Raw genomic sequence first — 26,856 nt, 5'->3', positions numbered from 1 at the left:
ATATGAGTCCTTTTTGGTCTTCTACTTGATGTGGCCTTAATTTCGCTAGGTGGCGGCATGATATGAGAAAAAAGCGCTGGAAAAAAATGCGGGGGAAAAAAAGCTTTCAGCCAACAGATATCAACTTATCACGGGGTTTTCAGAACTTGGGGGACCTGTGGGAAGCGTGGATACTCAAATCGCCTATCCCCAGCAGTTTAAGGATGGATATCCCGCCGGTACCAATACGGCTCTTCGTGTTTGTTATCGCTCTCTTCTGCACAGGTTTCCCCAAATGCAGAAGATAAACGATTCTGCTTACGTAATCTGTGGCTTTATCAAAAAAACAGATACTTCACAAATTTAGACCGGCAACACTGTATAGGTAAATAATGAAGAACGGGAAGATGTGCAATTCCAAAATGAATTGCCCAAAAGTCTAAATATATCAATCACAGCACTGAGGTAGGTCCCTTAAATCAACACCTAGGGTAATACAACACCAGGGATAGTGCAAAAAACAAAGAAGAACAGTTTTATCTTACAGTTTAATACATATATATCCAGGGTTCAAATTTATGCAGCCACATGGATTTGTTATTGTTGATGTTATTACAATGTTGTACAATGAACATTAAAAACCTACATAGATAGTTTATAGACATTAAGTGAAGTGTGAAGCATTGATTCCTTCCATGGATAGCAGCCACAACATGGGTTGCTTTTAAATTTTGCATTTTGTTATTTGTCCATGAATTGCCACTGAACATTTGCCTATTTTTCCAAGAGTTGTGGCTGGTAACAATCAGGTGTGTTCTAGTCCAGTAAAAGGACAGGACAAGTGTTTTTCTTGTGCAGTTAATTTAAGCAAGGAATCAAGTGCTATGAATTGTGATGATTGTTATTGCTGGTTATGTATTGAATGTTGTGAGCTTTTGGAACCAGAATACATCTTAGTTACAAAAATGACTTGCTGTATAGGTTGTCAATGGAAATGTCCAATGTGAAAGGGAAGCCCCCAAGCAAGCAATGTTAATGCCTCCAAGATTGTGCAAGTTGTTGATGCATCTATTAAGAACTCTCTTAGTGGTTTTGTGAATGCAGTAAAGACCCTGGATGTTAAGATTAAGGAGGCAGTTAAGGACTCTTTTGCTAGCTTTAAAGTTGAACTTAAAGTGGAAATTGACACTCAGTTTAAGGCAATAGAAGATTTGTTTATTGAAGGACAGTCTTAAAATGGTCTTAAACAGGCAGTCTTGCTGTTGAGACAGTAAGGTGTATCAACCCACAGCTTGCTCAAAAGTATTGAATCACACTTAGAGACACAATTATAAACCACCATCCTGATAGAAAGCCTCCTCCTGCTCTAGTTCCAATCTTCAAAGAGCCTGAAAAAAATCAGGCCTACTTTATAATAAAAAGGTTAGCCATAATACTGGTAGGAGAAAATACAGATTGAAGCAACATAGTAGGCTTTTGTAGGCCCAAATTGTAGGCTTTGAAGCTTGACCGAAGAAACTGCAACATTTTCTCTATGAATGCACTGCAAGTACTGCTGGAATTTACAAACTACATATCCTAATTCAACATTTTAAACTTCTGCTAAATATTAACCTGACTATGGATGTTTCTTTACCATTATTATTATTTAATAATTAACGACGCTTCTTGACTACTATGGTCCCTGTGTCCCTGCAGCGTGATTCGATCTCTGGGTCCCGTATTACCAAGCTAAGGTCAAATCCACTGCTCCACCACAGGACATAAAATTAGCAGCTAGCAGTTTTGATCCACTGACCTCTGGGTTATGGGCCCAGCATGCTTTTAGATTATTTTCAGGCAATAATCTAGTTTTGATTGACAAATAAGATTTTTGTTAAACCCTGAAATAGTTACTACATTTTATACAACTAAATCTACATGCTTTTTATAATGTTAAAAATTATATTTTGATCTTTGTATGCAATGTTAATATATTAATAACAGTTGCTACTACAGTTTTACAGAAAAATGCAGTTTTTGTATAAAAAATTATTCTATTAATAAAAAATTATTACCAAAAGCACTAAATGTAGTAATTTTCTTTAAAATAAATTAAACAGCTCTCAATGATGTTCTTATGCTGGTTAAAAAAGAAAAAAGATGCCTTTGATCTGGAATATCATAGTAAAAGCCCATTATCTGGTTTTTCAAGCCAACATATTTTCTGTGTTGTTCAAGCTATGAGAGTATAATAAGTAGATATAACATATTGAATTTGGATATTTTTTAGAATTTGGAGATATCAAATCAACAGTAGTAATAACTTGGCTGAAGAATGTCCACCTGAGTGTTTTACTGGATAAGAACAATATGAATACAGCAAACTTTTCAAACCAGGCCACTGTGAAGCAAGGTAAACTAGCAGCTATATTTGTCAAGGGAAGCAATAATAAGTAAATTTTCCTTTTGTTCTTGCCACTTTTGGTTCAAAATGTAGGAAAACACTTTCAAAGTTATTAAAAACATATTTCCCTTGCAAAATACATTCAAGTTGATCATAACTTTTTTCACCTTTCCAAACTTTACAACAGTTTAACTGTGTCCCATCTTCTTGCTATGTCCCCCATTTGGAATCTTTTCTGCTTCATATAAAAAAATATCAACCAAATCTATTTTAAATTCGCCAAGTAACTGCTGTTTCTGCCTCCTTGGATCAGTAATTCTTCTCTGGTACGAAAATTCAAATTGATTTTACCTGCAAACATTATTGATAAAAGAGTGGAAGATTTCAAGTCCTCCGCTTAACCACCAGTTGCCTTCCCTCTTTGTATAGTATGTGCTTATGTTTGTTGATTGTAATCTCTCTTTTTGTTGGTTGTTTATTTTCTCTTTTTTTGTCTTACTCTGTCACTAGGGCTACACACCCTCTTTTGTTTTGTTGACAGGTCGGAAATAAATTGAATTGAATTGAATAAAGGCTATAAATAAGACACCATCAATTGAAAGTAATCATCTTGGCTGTAAATCCAATAAATCATAGTGTTGAAAACAGGCACGTATGCAAGAATTTTTTTCAGGGGGGGGGGGAAAACCTTCGAAACAGCAGATATAAAATAGCACTTTTTTTTATTTAGTAATGCAAACAGCATGTATATCAGAAAATACAGATTAGCTTTAATCTGTAGTATTGTAGCGGATGGGGGGGGGGAAGAAGACTGAAGCCTCAAAAGTACATTTTAGGCTCAGATTATGTCATAGTGATTTAGAACCAGTGATCAATCTATTATATCCCACTGAAAGGGAAATTTTAGGGTTAACAGTGCAATACTGGTGCTGTGGGGGGTAGTTCTTCTATTGCAAAAACGTAGATTTTAATGAAAAATGACAGTTTCCAAAATTGATCCATTAAAAGCTGTACTTTATCCTGAAAAGGGGGAATAAACGCCCTAATATCAAAGATAATTCTATTTTGCTGTGGAAAGCAAACTCTCTTTACAAAAAAAATAACATTACAATTGCTAATTACTTCAAAAAGGGTAAAAAGTTAGACAGAAAATGTGTTAATAACTGGGCTTGACTTGACTGGATAATTGTATACTGTAAAATCCCCCGAAAAAGGCGTCACACATGTATCTAGATTCTTAATAAATGTCCTAATTTTGTCAGAAATCCCAAGAAACTATGGGGAAATTAAACATTTCATAAATGTTAAATAAATGTTTCATATATATATATATATATATATATATATATATATATATATACATATATATATATACATATATATATATATATATATATATATATATACATATATATATATATATATATATATATATATATATATATATATATATATATATATATATATATATATATATATATATATATATATATATATGTATATATATATATATATATATATATATATATATATATATATATATATATATGTATATATATATATATATATATGTATATATATATATATATATATATATATATATATATATATATATATATATATATATATATATATATATATATATATATATATATATATATATATATATATATATATATATATATATATATATATATATATATATATATATATTTTAATGGCAGAACCCTATATATTTTCTTGCTTTTTCCTCAAAATGACATCTATAAGGTATACACAGAACTATCCGACCCAATAGTCCTTTGATTGTTTTGGGGTTACGTCGTGTAGTTTCGTCATAATTAACCCCTTTTGTTTTTTTTATATGCTGTTAACTGTGGAAATGGGGATGTAATTTATAATATTGTCCATATCAGATTTTGGGTGTGACTTTATTTGTAACTCTGTTTCAGAATTTGAAGACGAAATCCTTACTAATTATGGACAGCTACATGAGGTTACAGATCCTCATAGGTCTGGTGAACAGGAAAACAATCTTTCGGCTATTTATCCCATATTGTCTATAAAGCTGGAAAATGATCCTAACCCATTAAAAGCAGAGTCAACTACTATCAATGACGAAGGTATGTTTTCAAAGATCCAGCACCTGAATCTGTTAGTTTTTTCAACACCTCTATTGGTTCAATACTCCCAGAATTTTTTTCTGCTAGTACTGAAAACTCAGTGCAGATCAATCCATTCAAAGCTTCCATCTTTATGCCTCTCCAAGAAGTCCCGATTTCCTTTAAATTCTTTATTGGTTGACGACTTCTTTTTTGTTTTGCCCTAGTTGGTTGGTTGAAGAGGATAATCAATTTCTTTTTTACAGGATCTTTTCCAGGCTTTTTTTTGGAATCACAATAAATATTGTTTGTAATAAACTTTTGCTTATAAGGTTAACTGAAATAACGCTTACCATTTCTGAATCAATGTCAGATGGCAATTTTTTTTCTCATACTGCAGGTTTTTTCTTCAAACGTGTTTTTCAACTTTTGAATTTTAGTTACTATGGGATGTGGTTTGCCTTTTACTAGGTTGAAGCTACTACTGCAACCTTGATTGTAGCTGTTGTTGTAACTATGATGACGTCATTTATTCTTGTAACCTTCAGCATTTCACGCCATTTGTGTGTTGTTTCGTCATTTACGAAGGTGCAGTTTTTGCATCTTGTTCTCAGTTCATTAAATGTCACTTATAATATGTCAGTGTCAGTTTTTTTGGGAGGGGGCTGAGGGGCTGAGTATCTAAATTCTGCAAATAAATGTCTATGTGAATCCCAATGGTGGCCAGTTTGACCGTTTCGTAAAAAAAAGCAAAGCTCTTGCCCTATCAAGCGGAAGATACGCAGTTGTTGCAAGCTTATGATGCTTATGAAGATGTGAGAAATATGAAGAGCCAGTTTTTGTCATTTTATTTTTAATCTTATGTTTTGTTACTTACAAGAAGCACGTATATGCAGAAATCTCCTTCAAACTGAGCCATTAAACGTCACTTATAGTATGTCACTGGCTCACTAGGATCAATAGAAAAAGGAAAGGCATTACTGTCTGCCATCCAAAAAAAAAATTCGCTATGGACTGTAAGTCTCAAATTGGATTCCTGTATCCTGTCTATGTTGATTTCAATGGTGCAGCTTTTGTTTCAATTTGTTGCTATTTTTGGGAATGGCACATCCAGTGACGTATTCGTAAAACCCCAGCCCGTGCACAATGGGAGCTAAAATTTTACAACCTATTGAAACTTTTTCCTATTCAAAAATTGATAAACATAAACCATTAATAGGTATTAATTTAAACCAAATAACCCCGAAATCTATTTAAAATTTAGTGAGTTTAATTTTAAATGACAATGGACTAGATTCATAATAAGAGGCAATTTTTACGAGTCCCATGCTTCACATTTTAGGTCACCATGGTCTAAGGATGGTCTGTTTTTCTCTATTGATGGTAAAATTTACTAATAAAGTTGTGAAGTCAGTATTTTTGTTTTTATGGCACTTTGGTATCTACCAAGTGACATATAGCAATCGCAAATTCTGTCGGTCCTGGTTTTGCTACTTTAGGCACTTCCAGGTAAGCTAGGACGACGAAACTTGGCAGGCATATCATGCACCAGACCAGATTAAATTAGAAATTGTTTTTTCCCTGATTTAACCATCTGGGGTGGAGTAGGGATCGGTTAAATGGGAAAAATTAGAAAAAATGAGATATTTTTAACTTGCAAACAGGTGATCAGATCTTGATGAAATTTGATGTTTGGAAGGATGTCGTGTCTCAGAGCTCTTATTTTAAATCCCGACCGGATCTGGTGACATTATGGGGGGTTGGGGGAACCTAAAATCTTGGAAAACGCTTAGAATGGAGGGGTCTGGCTGAAACTTGGTGGGAAAAATAAGCACAAGTCCTAGATACGAAATTGACTTAACTGGAACGGATCTGCTCTCTTTGGGGTAGTGGGGGGGGGGGTTAATTCTGAAAACCTAGAAAAAATGAGGTATTTGTAGCTTGTGAACAGTAATCGGATCTCAATGAAATTTGATATTTAGAAGGATATTGTGTCTCAAAGCTCTTCTTTTAAATCCCGACCGGATCTGGTGACATTGGGGGAGTTTAGGGGGACTTAAAAATATTGGAAAACGCTTAGAGTGTAGTGATTGGGATGAAATTTGGTTAGAAAATTAAGCATAAGTCTTAGATACGTGATTGACATAATTGGAACGGATCCGCTCTATTCGGGGGAGTTGAAGGGGAGGGTTAATTCTGAAAAATTAGAAAAAATGATGGAGTTTTAACTTACGAAGGAGTGATCTGATCGTCATGAAACTTCATATTTAGAAGGACCTCGTGACTCAGATCTCTTATTTTAAATATCAACCCGATCCAGCCTCATTGGGGGGGGAGGCAGTTTGTGGGGGGGGACCGGAAATGTTAGAAAATACTTAAAGCAAAGAGATCAGGATGAACTGGGGGGGGGGAAGAATAAAAACAAGTCCAGGATACGTGACGGACATAACCGGACCGGATCCGCTCTCTTTGGTGGAGTTGGGGGGGGGGGGAACAATTCAGAAAAATTAGAAACAATGAGGTGTTTGTAACTTGCGAACGGGAGATCAGATCTTAATCTTTACCTTACGAATAGGTAATCGGATCTTAATGAAACTTGATGTATAGAAGGATCTTATGTCTTAGATGCTCTATTTTCAACTCGAATGGGATCCGGGGACATAGGAGGTTGGAGGGGAGAAACAGAAATCTCGGAAAACGCTTAGAGCAGTGAGACCGGGATGAAACTTCATGGGAAGAATAAGCACAAGTTCTAGATGCGTGATTTATACTATTGGAACGAATCTGTTCTCTCGGAGGAGCTGGAGGGGTGTTAATTTGGAAACATTAGAAAAATTGAGGTATTTTTAACTTAAAAACGGTTGACCGGATCTTATTGAAATTTGATATTTAGAAGGAACTCATGTCTCAGAGCTCGTATATCAAATCCAAACCAAATCTGTTGACATTGGGTGGAGTTGGAGGGGGAAATTGGAAATCTGAAAACGCTTAGAGTGGAGGAATCGAGATGAAGCTTGGTGGGTAGAATAAGCAAATGTCGTAGATACGTGATTGACGTAACCGTACTGGATTCGCTCACTTTGGGGGAGTTATGGGATGGGGTTTAGTGCTTTGGCGATTTTGGTGCTTCTGGACGTGCTAGGACTATGAAAACGATGTGACGCTGGTGAATTCTTTTTCCACGGTTGTCAGTTAAGAATGACAAGGCAGCTAGTATGGATCAGCTTTCAGACTTCTGGCTAACATGAAGTAAAAGGTGCAATGGAGTCAATGATGCTGCAACGATGTGACGCTGGTGATTTTTATTTCCATTGTATTAACTTAAGAAAACATTTACCTCCTTATAAAAATCTGATTGCAGCTTTCTTCTGTTATTTGCAGAAAAAAATACTCCAGATGGTTACGAAGCAAAAAAGGGCTGTGGTGCAACTAAAGCATTGTACAACTGGGTTGGAATTTGCTGATAGTATCATTTTGTAGATATCAGAGCCCTAGATATTTTTCTTGCTTTTTCTTCAAAATGACATCTGCAGAGCATACAGAGAAACCATACTTGACTCAATAATATTTTATAGGTATTGGGGCTATGCTGAGCAGCTTCTTTATGTATTGCTGCTTTTGCGTTTTTTATTCTACAGTTTATTGGGATGCAACCTGGAATATTGTGTATACTTGATTATGAACATAAATTTATTTGTAACTTTGTTTCAGAAGTTGAAGACGAAATCTCAGCTGATTATGAACAACTTTCTGAAGTTGCAGATCCTCTTTTGTCACCTAAACAAGGAAACAATCTTTCAGCTAAGAATCTCAGATCGTGTACAAAGCTAGAACATGATCCCAGCCTATTGAAAGTTGAGTCGCCTATCATCAATGAACAAGGTATGCTTACAAATATCCAGCACCTGAATCTATAAAATTTCTGTTAATTTGTTTCAACACCTTTTTGTGGATTCAACACTTTAATATTTTTTACTCCTGCTGCTAAAAAATTACTGCAGCAGAAAGCGGCGTAACACAGTTTGCACGTTTCCTCCTTCATTTCAATCTATTCAAAACTTTCATTTTTATGCCTTTTCAAAAATTGGCGATTTCTTTTAAATTTTTTATTGGTTGACGGCCTCTTTTTCTTTTTGCCCTTGTTGATTGACCGAAGAGGATGATCTTTTTTTCGGAATCGCATCCAGTGACGGAGATCACACTGCCTTTCCATCATATATTTATGTTTAAAATTGGGTATTGGGCATGCTTAAAATTGGGTGTTGGGCATGCTTAAAATTAGGCGTTAAATTCGTATTTCTCGAAACATATCTTTAATAACATAGTTAACATAATATAGTTAGCCTATGGTAACTTTTTTTAATATTATTTACATTTACTTCAGCTTTTTTTCGTTTTGCTGAAATGGCTCGTGAAATATCAATTCCCATTGAGCCAAAGCCTTTGCCTCCACTTCGTCTTGAGCCCTATATTCCTGGAAGGCTTTTAAATTCTTTATTCCTTGACGGCCTCTTTTTCTTTTTGCCCTTGTTGGTTGACCGAAGAGGATGATTTTTTTTTTCGGAATCGTATCCAGTGACGAAGACCACACTGCCTTTCTATTATATATTTATGTGTAAAATTGGGTGTTGGGCATGCTTAAAATTGGGCGTTAAATTCGTATTTCTCGAAACATATCTTTAATAACATAGTTAACATAACATAGTTAGCCTGTGTTAATTTTTTTTTAATATTATTTGCAAATACTTCAGCTTTTTTCGTTTTGCTGAAATGGCTCGTGAAATATCAATTCCCATTGAGCCAAAGCCTTTCCCTCCACTTCGTCTTGAGCCCTATATTCCTGGAAGGCTTTTAAATTCTTTATTCCTTGACGGCCTCTTTTTCTTTTTGCCTTTGTTGGTTGACCGAAGAGGATGATTTTTTTTTTTCGGAATCGTATCCAGCGAAGAAGACCACACTGCCTTTCCATTATATATTTATGTTTAAAATTGGGCGTTAGGCATGCTTAAAATTGGGCGTTAAATTCGTATTTCCGAAACATATCTTTAATAACATAGTTAACATAACATAGTGAGCCTATGGAAACTTTTTTTTAATATTATTTACATTTAGTTCAGCTTTTTTTCGTTTTGCTGAAATGGCTCGTGAAATATCAATTCCCATTGAGCCAAAGCCTTTGCCTCCACTTCGTCTTGAGCCCTATATTCCTGGAAGGCTTTTAAATTCTTTATTCCTTGACGGCCTCTTTTTCTTTTTGCCCTTGTTGGTTGACCGAAGAGGATGATTTTTTTTTTTTCGGAATCGCATCCAGTGACGAAGACCACACTGCCTTTCCATTATATATTTATGTTTAAAATTGGGTGTTGGGCATGCTTAAAATTGGGCGTTAAATTCGTATTTCTCGAAACATATCTTTAATAACATAGTTAACATAACATAGTGAGCCTGTGGTAACTTTTTTTTAATATTATTTACAAATACTTCAGCTTTTTTTCGTTTTTCTGAAATGGCTCGTGAAATATCAATTCCCATTGAGCCAAAGCCTTTCCCTCCACTTCGTCTTGAGCCCTATATTCCTGGAAGGCTTTTAAATTCTTTATTCCTTGACGGCCTCTTTTTCTTTTTGCCTTTGTTGGTTGACCGAAGAGGATGATTTTTTTTTTTTTTCGGAATCGTATCCAGCGAAGAAGACCACACTGCCTTTCCATTATATATTTATGTTTAAAATTGGGCGTTAGGCATGTTTAAAATTGGGCGTTAAATTCGTATTTCTCGAAACATATCTTTAATAACATAGTTAACATAACATAGTGAGCCTATGGAAACTTTTTTTTAATATTATTTACATTTACTTCAGCTTTTTTTCGTTTTGCTGAAATGGCTCGTGAAATATCAATTCCCATTGAGCCAAAGCCTTTGCCTCCACTTCGTCTTGAGCCCTATATTCCTGGAAGGCTTTTAAATTCTTTATTCCTTGACGGCCTTTTTTTCTTTTTGCCCTTGTTGGTTGGCCAAAGAGGATGATAATTTTTTTTCAGAATCGTATCCCCAATTTTTCCAAATTACCTTGTCAGGGAATTAAGAGGCGGTATATTGTCGTTGTAAAATCTACGTAACAGTATCATACTAGTACTTATTGAACCATGGCACAGTAATCGTGTTCTCCAAGGGTAACTTTGTTATCCACCCCTCTTTTTTGATGTTGGCTGGAGACTGTTTCATTGAGAACAGGTATAGTTATATTCCAATTTATGTATATAGGAACAACTTTTATTTGATTTTGTTCGCTAGGGATTTTTGTTTTAGGATGATTTTCCAGACTAATTGAAAATTCTAATCGTTTTTTTTTTTTTTTTTTTTTTTTTTTCATAAAGTTCTCTTTCTCATAGATAACCCTTAACCATAAATGCTTCATAGTAGCCTAGCTAAAATGCTGCCAGCTAAAATACTACCAGCTATAAATGGGTACCCGGAGAAATCTGGAGAAGGTAAGCAGGAAGGGTGTGTGAAAGCACAGTATGGTTGCCCCCGACCCGTCGCACTTCCTGGCTGAAGGGCCACGGAACTGAGATCAGCACTGTCGGCTTGGACCTTGAGGGTCTAGTGCCGTCATATTTACTTACTACTTAATAGCTAAAATACTTCAGCCAATTTATAGAAATTTAGCCACAAGATTTTAGGGAACAGTAGAACTGCTGGAAATTTCGCCAATTCCATGTTCAAAAATACAATTTCGCGAAACCCCGTAAAATATATAGACTTTCTCCAAAAAAATCTTTGTATAAAATCGCTAAGAAAAAAAGGAGATGTAATATAACTTGATTTTACCAGAAATGAATGGTCTTGTAAACTGTAGGTAAAATTACGAAATTACCAAAGGAGAAGATGTAATATAAACTTGATTTTACCAGAAATAAATGGTCTTGTAAACTGAAGATAAAATTACCGAAGGAGATGTACTATAAACCTGATTTTACCAAAAATAAATGGTCTTGTAAACTGAAGATAAAAAGTGCCCTTTTTGCTTGTAAGTAGTGAAAGATGGTTTGGATCACGAGTTCTTCACTATAATGAAAATGAAGGGCTTTTTTAGTTAGTTTTTGGGTTAAGTGAAAGATACGAAACTAAGTTTTAGAGAGATGAAGAAAAGAAGAAGTGGCGGAAATTATTCTAAATCTGGAGTTAGAAATGGAAAAGGAAAAACTCCGTATTAAATAATTGGAAATATGTGTCCAAATGTTTGGTGTAGAAGAAAAAGAAAAAAAAAAACGGTGTTTTGGGAGGTTTTAGGAGTTTAGACGAGAAGAAAATTGAATTATTGAAAGTAAGTAAAGAGTAGAGAGATTATTTTATTATTTTGATTTTTAGATTAATGTTGAATATTGTATATAAAAATGGCAGTGAGAATGGCAGCTGGGGTGAGAAGAATTGAGTGTAAAAAGATATTTTTGAATAAATTTGTGTATGGGTGAGAAACAGCGCTGCGATTAAGATAATTAGAAATAAAGGATAATGTCACGATTTTGTTAAATAGCAGCCAAAAAAATTGTTGTGGTTGTTCTGGTCTAGCTAATTTTTTAAATAATAGTTTTCTTTCTGTACAATTAAACTGTAATAACTGTGTAAAATTGTAATTTTTTAACTGCATACGGGGACTTCCTGTGGTAGGACGTTCTCTCTGCTGCAGACTATTTTGTTCTTAATGGTTAAGAAAATTATAAAGTGGACCCTCGATAATCTGGCCGTGTGTAGTTTGGCACCCCGTGTCATCTAACGTATTTTATAATTATTTATTTTTTGATCATCTTTACTAATTTAGGTAATGCATGATTCTAGAGTATACTTTTAGATGCCACTGCTATTGTGCTTGACGCCTAAGTATTGATTTTTGGTTCTGATTGCCTAGTTTGAATTTCACTACGAGGAATAGTTGGACGATATGTAATAACGACACAGCATAGTTTATGCGGCCTACTTTTGAAGTGGGTATAAAAAATCATCCAATAGAAAAACAACATTAAAACAACTTTATGTGACCGATTTGATTTTTTCATCCCGCACCGTTAATTAAACTAGTGCTGAAAACATTCACCATAATTCTGTTTCTGCTTATGATGTTCCCTTTTGCTTGTCTCTAATTTAATTGTCATTTTGACATAAAACTGATTTATTTTTTTACTCCTCCTCATTTTAGAAATAAATTAAGAATCTACTTCAATCTTTCTTCAAGAGCTTATATTGTCTGAACCAATCGCTGTGTATACTGTACTAACAACTTACTGCAGCAACAATGTGCCTGAGGCCATCACAGATAAGCACGCTCCTCGTCCATCTCAACCCATTCAAAGTCTCCCTCTTTACACCCTTCCAAGAAGTTCTCTTAGCCCTCAAATCGTCCGTTATTATCCCCTCCTACTTCATTCGGGTACATACTTTTTGTTCTACTTCATCTGCCGAACGTTTGCTAGCCATCTCAACTTTTTTTTATAATAATCCGAAAAAGTTGGATGGAACCAAATTTTAATTCAGCTGACTGCTTATCTGACTTTATTCAGCTGATGGCTGACTGACAAGGACGATCTTTGGCAATTATCCTGTATCTGCAGAATGTTAGAAAACGTCAAAGGCTCAGAAATGTCAAATAGCAAAAAAGACGTCAGAAACGTCAAATAGCAAAAAAGAATGGATATATTTTTATTATTAATACTGCAACGAACATTCACGTGAATAAGGACATTTGTGGTTTTTAACGCTTTCCTAGCAGTTATGCAAGAGCAATTTTCGGGACTGCTCTTTCCTGAAATTTAAAAATAAAATTCTACTCTGTTTAATCGCAAAAAGTTCATATTCGAATGATTTAAGTTTTATTGAATGTGAATATGTCATATGCAAAGTGGGAGGAGATTTCCGTGAACGGACCATTAAATTGTAGATCTACATGTTTATAGAAGCAATAATAAGCACAGTTCTCCGCTTGTTCTTTCTACTTTAAGTTCAAAAAGTAGGGAAATATTTTACAAACAAATAAATATATATTTCCCTTGCAGAATAAGTTCATATTTTTCATAAATTTGACAAAGAGAACACCGTCCGTTGAAAGTAAACACCATTGGCTGTTGCCCCCATATATCATCATATTGCAAACTAGCGGATTTATGATTATTTTTCCATCCATTATTTATCGAGAAAAAACCTTACCTTTCTCCTGAAATTTTTCTATTTTTATGTTTGAGCATTATGATTAATTGATTGTTGATTTTGATAGCCTTTCGAAAAAACAGTGCCAAAATAAAAATTGTGCTTAATAAGTGGAAGAAGAAAAGACTACGTATTATAAAAAAAGAACGAGAACAAATTAGATACTTTTTGCTTACCCACAAGGACTTAAACACAGAAACAATGACAATGCTGCTATTCAGGATCAATTATCAGAGTTGTTCCGAAAACGAAGTAAAAGCTGCAATGGAGTCAGTAATGTTGCAACGACGTGACGCTGGTGAATTCTTTTCCCACAGTTGTGAGTTAAGAAAACATTTTACAAATTTGTAAAAATTTATAAAAAAAACTGTATAAAAATTATAAAACTTATAAATATTTATATAAAACTTATAAAAATTTGAATGCAGCTTTCTTCTGTTATTTGCAGAAAAAAAATGTTCCAGATGGTGACGAAACAATAAAAAATTGTGGAATAACTAAAGCATTGTACAACAGGGTTTGGATTTGTTGGTAATATTATTTTTTAGGTAGCAGAGCCCCAGATATTGTTCTTGTTTTTTCTTCAAAATAACTTCTATATAAATTTCAGTGATCATTTTCTTTTTCTCTGGTTTTAGTTCTGGAAATCCTATTCCTGTTATTTGAGTAGAATTTTAAATCATACCAAAGCGTTTCCCGAAATTTAAGAAATGTTTGCAGATCTTTGAAACATCGTAATTGGGATTGGGCAAAGTTGTGAAGTTGAAAACAGTTTTGTTGCACGTTATTTAAGCTGTGGTTAAATATTTTAGCATTGTTTAAGCAAATTGCTCCTTTTACGTGTTTTTTTCTACTGTTCATTTGGGATGGAATTCATTTTGGAATGTAAATTTATTTTACTCTGTTTCAGAAGCTGAAGACGAAATTCCAGTTGTTTATGAACAGCTATGTGAAATTGCAGATCCTCTTCCGTCACCTTCACAGGGAAACGGTCTCTCAGCAAATATTATCAAATCGTGTACAAAACTAGAACATGATCCGAACCTATTGAAAGTTGAGTCAGCTATTATCAATGACGAATGTATGTTTTCAAATATTCATCTCCTACAAAGTATCTGTTAATTTATTTTGAAACCTCTCTATAGAACAGCCGTCTTGGCTGAGTGGTTGGCACGCTGGCGTGGGAATTCTGTGTTCAAGGGGCACAGATTCAATCCCAGTTGTGACCAGTCCTTTAGTTTGGGACGGGGGTTATTGGCGTGACTCTGTAAGCTCAGCTAGAGTCGACCCAGCTCTAAATGGGTACCTGAAGAAATCCGGGGAAGGTAAGCAGGAAGGGTGTGTGAAAGCTCAGGATGGCTGGCCCCCAACCCCTCATTGCACTTCCTGGCTGAAGGGCCTTGAAACGGAGATCAGCACCGCCGGTTTGGACCTTAAGGGTCTAGTGCCATCTTACTTACTTACTTTTTTACTATAGAATCAAGACTCCTAGAAATTTTTACTCCTACTACTCAAAACCTACTGTAGCACCAAGCTGTTGGGCCCAAGACAGCTGTTGGGAACATTCTCCTTTGATCCGAATCTGTTTAAACATCCATCTTTATGCTTTTCCAAGAAGTCCTAATTTTCTGAAAATACTGTATTTGGTACAGACTTCTTTTTTTGTTTTGCCCTAGATAGTTGGCCAAAATGGACGATGAATTCTTTTTTTTCTTTTTTTTTCAGAATCGTATCCCATTATTAGATTCAGAATTTATTTTCAGGTAGTGTGGGGGCGGTTCGTTGTCATTTTAAAATTGCATAAACGGTATCATGTTGGTACTTAATTTAACTATGGTACAGCAATCGTATTCTCCGAGGGAAACTTTGTCTCCCACCGCTCTTTGCTGATGTCAGTTGGAGACTGTTTCATTGAGAACAGATATAGGACAAATTTATGTATATCGGACAGATTTCTATTTGAAGTTCTCTTTCTCTATAATATTGGTTTCCTTGATAACCCTTAATCATAAACGCTTCAGCTAAAAATGTTTCATAGTAGGCTTAGCTAAAACACTTCAGTAAATGTATAGGAGTATAAATAATTTCTTAGACCACACTGGCTAGTCATGTCAAAAGGAAAAATCGCGAACAAGAGAGAAATGAGGACAATAACAGCCAGTGAAAAAACAGAATAAAAAATATACAAAAAATATCTCATCTGCGATTTTTTCGCCTTGATAGGAGTTCAGCCATAAGATTTTAGTAAGAAATCACAAATGGAAAACATTACAAATTCCTCATTCAAATATACTATTTTGTGAAATCCAGTGAAACATATAAACTTTCTCAAAACAAAATCTTTGTATAAAATGGCCCAGAAAAAAAGACCAGAATATTTCGGACCAGAACATTTTGGATAGATCAAAGCCTCTGTCTTAATTATGTGAAATCTTCGCCCTTATAATTTTATCTTTAGTAGTATATGTAGCAACAGTAGTAGTTCCATAGTCCCTGTTAGTTAGTTCAACATCCCACTCAACATGCCTTGAAAGTTTCAAGTGAATACCCTTAGCCGTTTCTAAGATTTTGCTGGTATGTCATTTAGCAACTTGCATATACATGGTGTTTTTATTTAGTTTAAAATTCCATGAATGTTTCATCCGTATAGGGTTAGATTGAGTGGTAGTAATAGTAGTAGTACTAACACACACACAATACCTTTTGTTTAATTTGATATCCCGTTCAATATTCCCTGAAAGTTTCATCGTAATATTTTTACCCTTAGAAGTGTTAGTAGCAGTTTTAGTAGCAGTAGTAGTAATAGTAAAAGCATTTGTACACATAGTAGTAGTAGCATATACGCAGTCACTTTTTGTTTGTTCAACAAACGCTGAAAGTTTCAACTTATAGCCCTTAGGTGTTCCTGGGATGTCGCTGATAAGGATTTTTGACAACATACATTCACTTAGTTTGTAGTATGTACATATTAATTGTAATATTATACACTTAATAATTAGAAAGTTGAGCCCCCTCCCTCTCAACTATCTCTAAGCTTCACTTTAAATCCCTAACAGAATCACAAGTAGTCGTAATAGTTTACAAATATCGTTTTTTCGTTTGCTGAGAATCCTCCTTAACGTACTCAGGAATGTTCAAACTAATGCCCAAAGCTACTCCTGAGCTTCTGCTGATACGCTCTTTCTACAACCTGTATGCACATAATGCGTTTTGATTTATTCCACCGTCATCTTCGACATTTCCTGAATATTTCGTCTTAATTTTCTTGGCTTTAGTATATGTAGTTTTAGTAGCATTACTAGCAATTATAACAGTAGTGGTAACATCACATAGTTTTCTTTTCTTTACTTCCATATCCCACTTAACATGCTCTAAAATTTAAATTTAGTTAAATTTAAAAAACTAATGAATTTCAAATGTTCAAAATCAGTGCAAAAAAGGATTCTGGTGATGTATGTATTGTCATAAAAATTTCATTTTTTAGTACCCCCTAAAAATTTTTGCGTACCCCCAAGCAGTACACGCACCGCAGTTTGAGAACCACTGCCTTGAACGGTTGAACAAAGCGTCTTCAGTGCAAATTAAAAAAAGGGCGGACATTTAAAAATTACTTTAACCTAAAAAGATAAAAAAGAGCATAAAAGTAAAAACCAACGGTGAACTAAAAGAAACTAGAAAAAGAAAGTAAACAAAGATGACAAAAATACAAATATAAAATCAAGTTGTTTCTGTCTAATCCAGAACATAATCGACAATCCAGAATGATTCTGAGTAGTGTTTATTCTTGTGAAAATTTTTGTTATTATTCATACTTGTTTCTCGACTCTCTTCTTGCAACATTTATTCAAAACTGAAACATACAACCTCTTCACGAGAGGCTTTATAGGTTTCAGATACAGTGCTCGTTTGCTGCATATTTATGAATATACACATGCTGCTGAATCTGCAGCTTGTCTGCTACAGATTCTAAGCAGTTTCTGATATATTGATGATGCGCCCTTTCTAACAACCTGGATGTATGTTTTGATTTAGTTCAACATCCCCAGCAACATGTTCTTAAAGTTTCACCTTAACACCCTTAGGCTTAGTACTAGTTTTTGTGCAGGAGTAGCAGCAAGTAGTATCTTTTAGTTAGGTCAGTATCAAATAACCTCAACCTACCCTGAAAATTTCAAACTAATATCCTAAGCCAGGCTTTATAGGTTTCAGATACAGTGCTCGTCTGCTGCAGATTCATGAATATGCAAATGCTGCTGAATCTGCTGCTTATCTGCTACAGATTCTAAGCGGTTTCTGGTATATTGATGATACGCCCTTTCTAACAACCTGTATGTATGTTTTGATTTACTTCAACATCCCCAGCAACATGATCTTAAAGTTTCAGCTTAACACCCTTAGGCTTAGTGCTAGTTTTTGTGCAGGAGTAGCAGTAAGTAGTATCTTTTAGTTAGCTCAGTATCAAATAACCTCAACCTACCCTGAAAATTTCAAACTAATATCCTAAGCCAGGCTTTATAGGTTTCAGATACATTGCTTATCCGCTGCAGATTCAGGAATATGCACATGCTGCTGAATCTGCAGCTTGTCTGCTACAGATTCTAAGCGGTTTCTGGTATATTGATGATACGCCCTTTCTAACAACCTGGATGTATGTTTTGATTTACTTCAACATCCCCAGCAACATGATCTTAAAGTTTCAGTTTAACACCCTTAGGCTTAGTACTATTTTTGTGCAGGAGTAGCAGCAAGTAGTATCTTTTAGTTAGCTCAGTATCAAATAACCTTAACCTACAATGACAATTTTAAACTAATATCCTAAACCAGGCTTTATAGGTTTCAGATACAGTGCTAGTCTGCTGCAGATTCATGAATATGCACATCCTGCTGAATCTGCAGCTTATCTGCTACAGATTCTACGCGGTTTCTGGTATATTGATGATACGCCCTTTCTAACAACCTGTATGTATGTTTTGATTTACTTCAACATCCACAGCAACATGATCTTAAAGTTTCAGCTTAACACCCTTAGGCTTAGTACTAGTTTTTGTGCAGGAGTAGCAGCAAGTAGTATCTTTTAGTTAGCTCAGTATCAAATAACCTCAACCTACCCTGAAAATTTCAAGCTAATATCCTAAGCCAGGCTTTATAGGTTTCAGATACATTGCTTGTCCGCTGCAGATTCGGGAATATGCACATGCTGCTGAATCTGCAGCTTGTCTGCTACAGATTCTAAGCGGTTTCTGGTGTATTGATGATACGCCCTTTCTAACAACCTGGATGTATGTTTTGATTTACTTCAACATCCCCAGCAACATGATCTTAAAGTTTCTGCTTAACACCCTTAGGCTTAGTACTAGTTTTTGTGCAGGAGTAGCAGCAAGTAGTATCTTTTAGCAGCAAGTAGTTTACTTCAACATCCCCAGCAACATGATCTTAAAGTTTCAGCTTAACACCCTTAGGCTTAGTACTAGTTTTTGTGCAGGAGTAGCAGCAAGTAGTATCTTTTAGTTAGCTCAGTATCAAATAACCTCAACCTACCCTAAAAATTTCAAACTAATATCCTAAGCCAGTGGCTCCAAAGCTGTGGGTCATAACCCATAAGTAAGGTGCGAGCGAATATTGAGTGGGTCGTGGTCGCGAGCAGTAATATTGGTATTGTCCAGATGCGGAGTTGCGGAATTAACAAGACGTAAATAATTTTGTTATTATTTACATAATTACACTTGCAAGTTTTTTTTTATACAAAGTTATTTCAATAGGAAGGATTTGTTTGGTTTCCGATGTTTCTTCATAACAGTCAGCACCAACTTCAACTTTAGTTACTTGACTTTGACTTGACCAACTTCAACTTTAGTTACTTGACTTTGACTTGACCAACTTCAACTTTAGTTACTTGACTTTGACTTGACCAACTTCAACTTTAGTTACTTGACTTTGACTTGACCAACTTCAACTTTAGTTACTTGACTTTGACTTGACCAACTTCAACTTTAGTTACTTCATTAAGCAGTGAGCTTTATTAATGAAAGATCTGAAGCCGAACTGGCCAGCCATGACAAAGAACAAACAAATGGGACTACGCAGGTAGAAAGAGAAACTAAAAACCAAAATGGCGCGTATATTTCGCTTGTATAAAAACAAGGCGTCTTCAATGCTGATGAAACAAAGAAAAAATTAAAATAACCTAAAACAAATAAAAACCGAAAACAAGGAATAAAAACAGCCAATATTAATATCTACCATTGTTGCAGCTAATCCACGCAGGTTACAGAAGCTAATAGAGTTGCCTCGATGAGAACAACAAAGCAACCGAGGCTGTATCCGGAGGGGGGGGGGGTTAAGTGTTCTGACCCCTCCCCCTCCCAAAAAAATATGTGTGTCTGACTCGCAAAAACGTAACAAAAATGAAGTAAACAAGTTTTAATGGGTTTTGTTTTTTTGTGTATAAACCCTCCTTCCCGAAAAAAAATCCTTGAGTAAAACACCCCTTGAAAAAAAAAGAAGCCTGGATAAGCCCCTGAAACCACCTGACTATAAATAACTAATACCTTCTATGAGCTATGTAGATCAGTTGCGACATTTGTGGATATTAATATTAGTTGTTTTTATTCCTTGGTTTTGGTTTTTATTTGTTTTTAAGGTTGTTTCTGTGCGTTGAAGACACTTCATGTTCATACAGGCAAAACCATCCGCGTCATCTACTGGCCGAGTTCCCGTTTGTGTGTTCTTCATTAATAATTTTCTCTCTGTTTGTTCTTAGTAAGCTTGATAACTCCTACTTATTTCCATATTTAGTTAGAATGTAAACCATAGCTGAAATTCGGGCCTCACATAGTTATGACCTAGTGCCTAGGGGGAGGATTTTCAGAACTTCATCAAAAAGGCAAGGAGAGTGACAAGTAATTGAGAACCTGCATTTCCATAACTGTTTACGATTAAAGCTATTTTTCAGTGAGGTATCTTCTGATAAATCAATGATTTGTTCTATCTCTTTTGTTGACATACAGGTTGTTAATTCTTCATGATATGGGTTACAAATCTAAACTCAACGAATCTAACTTTTTCACTTCTTCTCCAATAAATTGATGGCTAATCCCCTGGGTAGTGATTAAAACTTTTGTTTGGGGGGTACCGAAAAAGTTAAAAAAAACGCATCAAAATGTGAAATTGATACTTAATCCTTCTTGGTTTCTGGGAATATTTCAGGTCTACGCTCTATTTTTGAAAGTAAAAAGAAATATTCAATCTCAAAATGAGTAGAACTACCTTCATTATTTCCCCATTCACCTCAAGGTCACAGAGACTTCGGAAGATGCTCATTACATCACAAATTCTAGTCCTTTGCTAGTCTTTTTTATAAGTCAAAAGGGAAAAAAGACAAACCAATCGTGGTTGGGGGAGGGGTATTTTTTCAAAAGGGCATTTTATGGTGGAGTTGCCAAACTTATTTTTTAAGAATAAATGACAGGAAATGACTATGGAAATGATAAGTTACAGGAAACTTCAGACATTACGTTCATTAAAAGATTTAAGTATCTCAAAACAATCACACTTTCCATTATCAATGCAACTTTTCCTTAGCATAAGCTTTGAACGGTCAGATTTTATCCTGAACTGCAAAAATGTCTAATCTGCTTATCCAGTAGATATTTAATATATCCAGTTTTTCCTTCCAAATAAATTGAAGCTTCACTACCCAATTGCACTAATCGCGTCATTACTTTTCTCCTGGGAAACCAGCGAATTTCTGTGTGTAGAAGAAGAAATGTATCGGTCCTACCCATTTCTTCACAAAGTTTTTGAAATAGGTGGGCTTGTAAGGGATTTGGTTAAATATATTTTATTGTTTTTAATGCTGTATCACGTGCTGCTCTGAAATCAATGGGCAATGTTTTAGAAACCAGTACTTGTCTATGAAGGCTACTCTGTGTCCCACAAAGTACACAGACTGTGTTCAAAAACCCTCGTAGCCACACTGCTATTTTTCCTGCTTATAGCCCGCACACCGTCAGTGCATATACCGAGACAATTCTTCCACTGTAATTTTTTTTTCTTTTATATGTGAATCAATTGTACTGAAAAATACCTCAGCAGGTCCACGATTTTTTAGCTTGCAGAGCAAGATACCTTCATGCATGTCGTTCATCTTCATGCATGCACGTCGTTCATCTTCATGCACGACCTTCATGCACGTCGTTCATCTTCATGCACGACCTTATGCACGTCGTTCATCTTCATGCACGACCTTCATGCATGTTGTTCTGCAATATATAACGCAAAAAATAAAGAAGTTGAGATAGACCTTGCGCGTCAGTATAGTTATATAGCTGTAGAATATAATATTTAACACCGCTTTTCTCTAAGATAGCGAAAATGTATTATTTGGGCGAGAGTCCAGTAAACTTTGGAATTTGTTGATATGCTCTTTTGATAACCTACTTGCACACAGTGTGTTTTTATTTAGCTCACCTGTTGGTTAGTTCAATATCCCCTTCAACATGCCCTGAAAGTTTCAGTTTAGTACTCTTAAGCCGTTTCTGATATATTGCTGATACGCCTGCATGAACGTTTTGATGTAGTTCGATATTCCAATCAACATGGCCTGAATGTTTACCTTAATACCCCTAGGCTAATTAGTAGTAATAGTAGTTTTAATTGGTGTAGCAGCACTTGTAGTAGTAGTAGTATGTATAGTGCCTTTTGGTTTGTTCCCTATCCCGTCAGAATACCCTATAAAGGTCATATAACCTAATTCTTCCTTAGATGTCTCTGATACCCACCTTAGACAACAAATGCAAATAGTGGATTTAGTACCTAATACGCTTATCCTTTTTTCAGACCTAAGATATAACACGTACCCCCCTCCCGCCTTTCTATTAAGAAATTACATATGTAAGCAATGGCCGAATGACGAAATATATAGTCCTTGTCATAAGAGTTTCGGAAGTTGTTTCAACATCAGAAGTACAATTAAGGAACCTCTAAAATATTCTGAGCAAAGTGGCTAAAAAATTAATCGGATATCTTTGGAGTAGGGGGACGAAAAGGAACGTGAGAGAGGGGCTGGTTTCCCTTCAGTCGCTTTTAACTTTTGAACTTGAAGGGCACTGAACTAACTCTTGAAATGCTTTTGAACTTTTACTACGCAACTGAGGTATCTCCCTTCATCAAAATTCTTATTTGTAATTCTATTCCAAGCGGAATAGCTTTATAGTCAGGACTGTCGAAAGTTACGCAATTTCAATTGGGAAGCGCTGCAAAACTCTGCTTCACATTTTAAAACATTAATTTTATTTTTTTTTACTAACTTTTTTCTTAAAAAGTTTGCATCGCTCATTGCTATTTGAGTGATCATTTATATAGCATAGCACCTTAAGGAATTGACATTGAAAAATTTTTAGTCATACATTACTAAGTCGTATTTATCAATTTATTTATTTATTTTTTTTAGTAGCTCTTTCTCCTTTTTCCTTTTTTTTAGTTTTTTCTTTTTTTTTAATTTTTTTAATTTTTTTCTTTTTTCTTTTTTATAGCTTTTTTCTTTTTAGTTTTTTCTTTTAGCTGTTTTCTTTTTTAGTTTTTCTCTTTTTTAGTTTTTATTATTTTTTTTCTTTTTAGTTTTTTTCTTTCTTTTTTTTTTTGGTTAGAGTACAGACGGACACACATTTATATATATATATATATATATATATATATATATATATATATATATATATATATATATATATATATATATATACATATATATATATAATATAGATAATATTTTATATATATTTTATTATTTTTTAATAGTTTATATTTTGTATGTTTGTTTTTATGGTGTTTCTTTCTGTGTTTGTGCTGTTGCACTGGTAATTTCTTTTTTCTTTATATATATATATATATATATATATATATATATATATATATTTTAGGTTTGCAAACAGATCTACTGCTATGCAAAAAAGAGTCCACAAATGAAAACGATGTTTTGAATTCTTCCTGCCCTCCTAGTGGATATACAGAGCCAGAAATTCGTCCAGTTTCTGAAATTGTAGTACCTCATCCAGTTCATATATATATTGACGAAAAATATTCAAGTTTTCAAGAGTTCAATATGGACACAATTCCTCTGAGAAATAATTTGAATAATATCCAGCCAAGGGTGCTAGTGAAGGCAATACCCATGATTATGCTACCGGAGCTGACCAGCAGGCATATTGATGAAGTGACAAATGGCATATGGCGATGTGATCTTTGTGGTAAAATTGAAAACTGCTTCTTGATGTTAGACCTCCATCAGAACACAGGATGTGAAAAACTATCTCCAATTGAATGTGACATCTGCCCTGCAGTAATTAAAGATTATTCTGACTTTGTTACACATTTTGTGGAACATCAACTTGGAAAAACTAGGAAATGTCCAATTTGTCTACATGAAAAAATTGGTGACATAAAACAGCATTTGGAAGGTCATTTTTCATATAATTCGCCTCGATTTGAATCATTTTTAAACTTACCGTTAGCTAGTAGACGCTTTTATTTAAATCCGTCTGGTCGTCACGATTCAAGCACTAAAGATCACAATTTGTCAACTAAAGATACAAAAAAACAATATTCAATTAGCCCTTTTGTACATAACAGTAGTGAGGATCCCCAAAAGCCTAAAACTTTCAATAAAAGTTTACCAAACCAGTCGTCTGTGAAAAGACAATCAACGCTAAGCAGTAGTGTTAATCCATACCAATGCGAAATTTGCAAGAAAATATTTTCAAGTGTCAACAGTTTGAATGTTCATTCGAGGCTGCACTCTGGTGAAAAACCATATGTGTGTAAAATTTGCAATAAAAAGTTTGCTCAAAAGTCGAATTTAATTTTTCACTTAAGATCACATTCCGGTGAAAAACCTTATGGCTGCAAAGTATGCAATAAAAAGTTTTCTTCGAGATATTATTTAGCTTATCACATGCGATTACACAGTGGTGAATTACCGTACCAATGTAAAACATGCTATAAAAGGTTTGCTTTGAGATCTTGTTTAACTAGTCACATGCGGATGCACACTGGTGAACGGTCATACAAATGTAAAGTTTGTACTAAAAGTTTTTCACAAAATAGTCACTTGATTGTTCATATGAGGTTTCACTTTGGCGAAAAACCATTTGTCTGTAAGTTCTGCAGTAAAAAATTTTCACAAAAATACAATTTGAATGATCATATGAGGGTACACACAGGTGAAAAACCGTACAAGTGTCAAGCATGTAATAAAAGGTTTGCTCAAAAATCTAATTTTATTCGCCACCTTAGATCACATTCTGGCGAAAAACCTTATGGCTGCAAAATATGCGATAAAAAGTTCGCTTATAGATCTTATTTAAGCCATCACATGCGGCTACATAGTGGTGAAATGCCATACCAATGTAAAATATGCAATAAAAAGTATGCCTCGCGTTCTTATTTAAGTATTCACATGCGATTACATAGTGGTGAAAGACCATACGAATGTAAAATATGCAATAAAATTTTTTCTCAAAATGGCAGTTTGATAATTCATATGAGGCTACACTCTGGTGAAAAACCTTATGAATGTAAAATATGTAATAAAAAATTCAATCAAAAATGTCATTTAACTGATCACTTTGGGTCACACTCCGGTGAAAAATCTTTTGACTGCAATGTTTGCACTAAAAAGTTTTCTTTAAAATCATCTTTGAGCAAACACAAGCGTTTACACGATGGTGAACGACTATACAAATGTGAAGTGTGTGATAAAAGTTTTTCTCAAAATAGTAATTTAGTGGTTCATTTGAGGCTACACTCTGGTGAAAAACCTTTTGACTGTAACATATGCAATAAAAAATTCACTCAAAAGTCCACTTTGACTTATCACTTCCGTTCACACTCAGGTGAAAAGCCTTATGACTGCAAAGTATGCAGTAAAAAGTTTTCTTCGAGGTCTTATTTAACTACTCATATGCGGTTACACAAGGATGATAAGCGGTACGAATGTAAAATATGAAATAAAGGTCATGCTAAAAATAGCATTTTGATTGTTCATTTGAGGTTGTACTCGGGTGAAAACCCTATGATTGCAAAGTATGTAGTAAATAATTGAGTCAAAAGCGTCATTTGACTCATCACTTTAATTCATACTGTGGTGAAAAACCTTATGATTGCTAAGTATGCAATTAAAATTTTACTTCGAAATTTATATTAATTTAAATCATATGCGGTTACACTATGCTGAACGAATGTACAAATGCAATGTATGTAAAAAAAAAAAAAAATCTAAAAATAGTAATTTGATTGTCCGCATGAGGTTATGCTTAGGCGAAGAATCTTATAAATGCCAAATATGTTGTAAAAAAATTGCTCAAAAGTCTTATTTGACACGTTCGGTCAAACTGTGGTGAAAAACCTTATGACTAGTAACTAATAAAAAAAATTCAAATGCGTCATTTGACTTGTAGTATGATTTTAAACACCCATAAAATATATTACATAATTATTTAAAACGTGACACACAATGAAAATAGTAATATGAATGAGATTTATAGTAATTTCAATGAGTAATTTCAATTCAACAAAGATTCTTAGAGGACATTCGGTTGATTAGAGTTTTGAGGCCTTATAAGCATGTGAAATCGTTGGTTTAAAAATGCTTAATATATAAAATAAATTCTTTCAACTTTTTTTAATGACACATACTAAATACATACAAACGAGAATGTTCCTAAACCGAAGCGTAAAAGTTAAAATTTACCTTACTCAATAGGGGAGACACACGGGTAAGATAAGGCAGTAGTAAAAGATGTTTTGTTTAGTTAACATCTCAAAATATCATGAGAAATCACGTTAGAGGACATCCCTTGAAGGGTTCATAGTGATCTGTCTAATGTGTGCTTCTTTGAAATGTTGATTTACATCCTTTTGAACCTATTTTAAAAAGTATAGTTTGAATATCTGTCTGATATTACGTAATTGTTAATCGGATGACTTATTGCTATTTCAGTATGTCTTATGGCAAATTTTTATCCTCACGTGTATTCATTGTCTTATCGAATATAGTTTTGGATATGTTTGAATTAAGTTTGTTTTCATTCATTGTGTTTTTTCATGGCCTGTGAAATAAGGCAACTTTCTCTTTGTTGTTTTATAATTGTCAGTTATATTTTTGCCCTTAGCTTAAAAATAAAACATTTGAGTTTC

General features: G+C 34.4%; 1 protein-coding gene across 3 annotated transcripts; it reads left to right on the top strand.

Annotated features, from left to right (window-relative positions):
* Window positions 1-366: 366 nt before the first annotated feature.
* Window positions 367-26,856, top strand: LOC136037363 (zinc finger protein 345-like). 3 transcript variants are annotated; one of them, XM_065720073.1, is made up of 6 exons: window positions 367-444; window positions 2,252-2,374; window positions 4,318-4,488; window positions 8,179-8,349; window positions 14,576-14,746; window positions 23,583-26,856. In XM_065720073.1, the coding sequence occupies exons 2-6, from the start codon at window positions 2,332-2,334 to the stop codon at window positions 25,664-25,666; spliced, it is 2,640 nt and encodes an 879-aa protein (XP_065576145.1). In that variant the 5' UTR covers window positions 367-444; window positions 2,252-2,331; the 3' UTR covers window positions 25,667-26,856. The 3 variants fall into 3 exon arrangements, with proteins under 3 accessions (XP_065576145.1, XP_065576146.1, XP_065576147.1); XM_065720074.1 differs by lacking the exon at window positions 4,318-4,488; XM_065720075.1 differs by lacking the exon at window positions 14,576-14,746.

The sequence above is a fragment of the Artemia franciscana genome, chromosome 16 (assembly GCF_032884065.1).
Source record: "Artemia franciscana chromosome 16, ASM3288406v1, whole genome shotgun sequence".
NCBI lineage: Eukaryota > Metazoa > Arthropoda > Branchiopoda > Anostraca > Artemiidae > Artemia > Artemia franciscana.
Note: the sequence above shows the minus strand (reverse complement) of the source record. Positions and strands in the feature narration are given on the sequence as shown.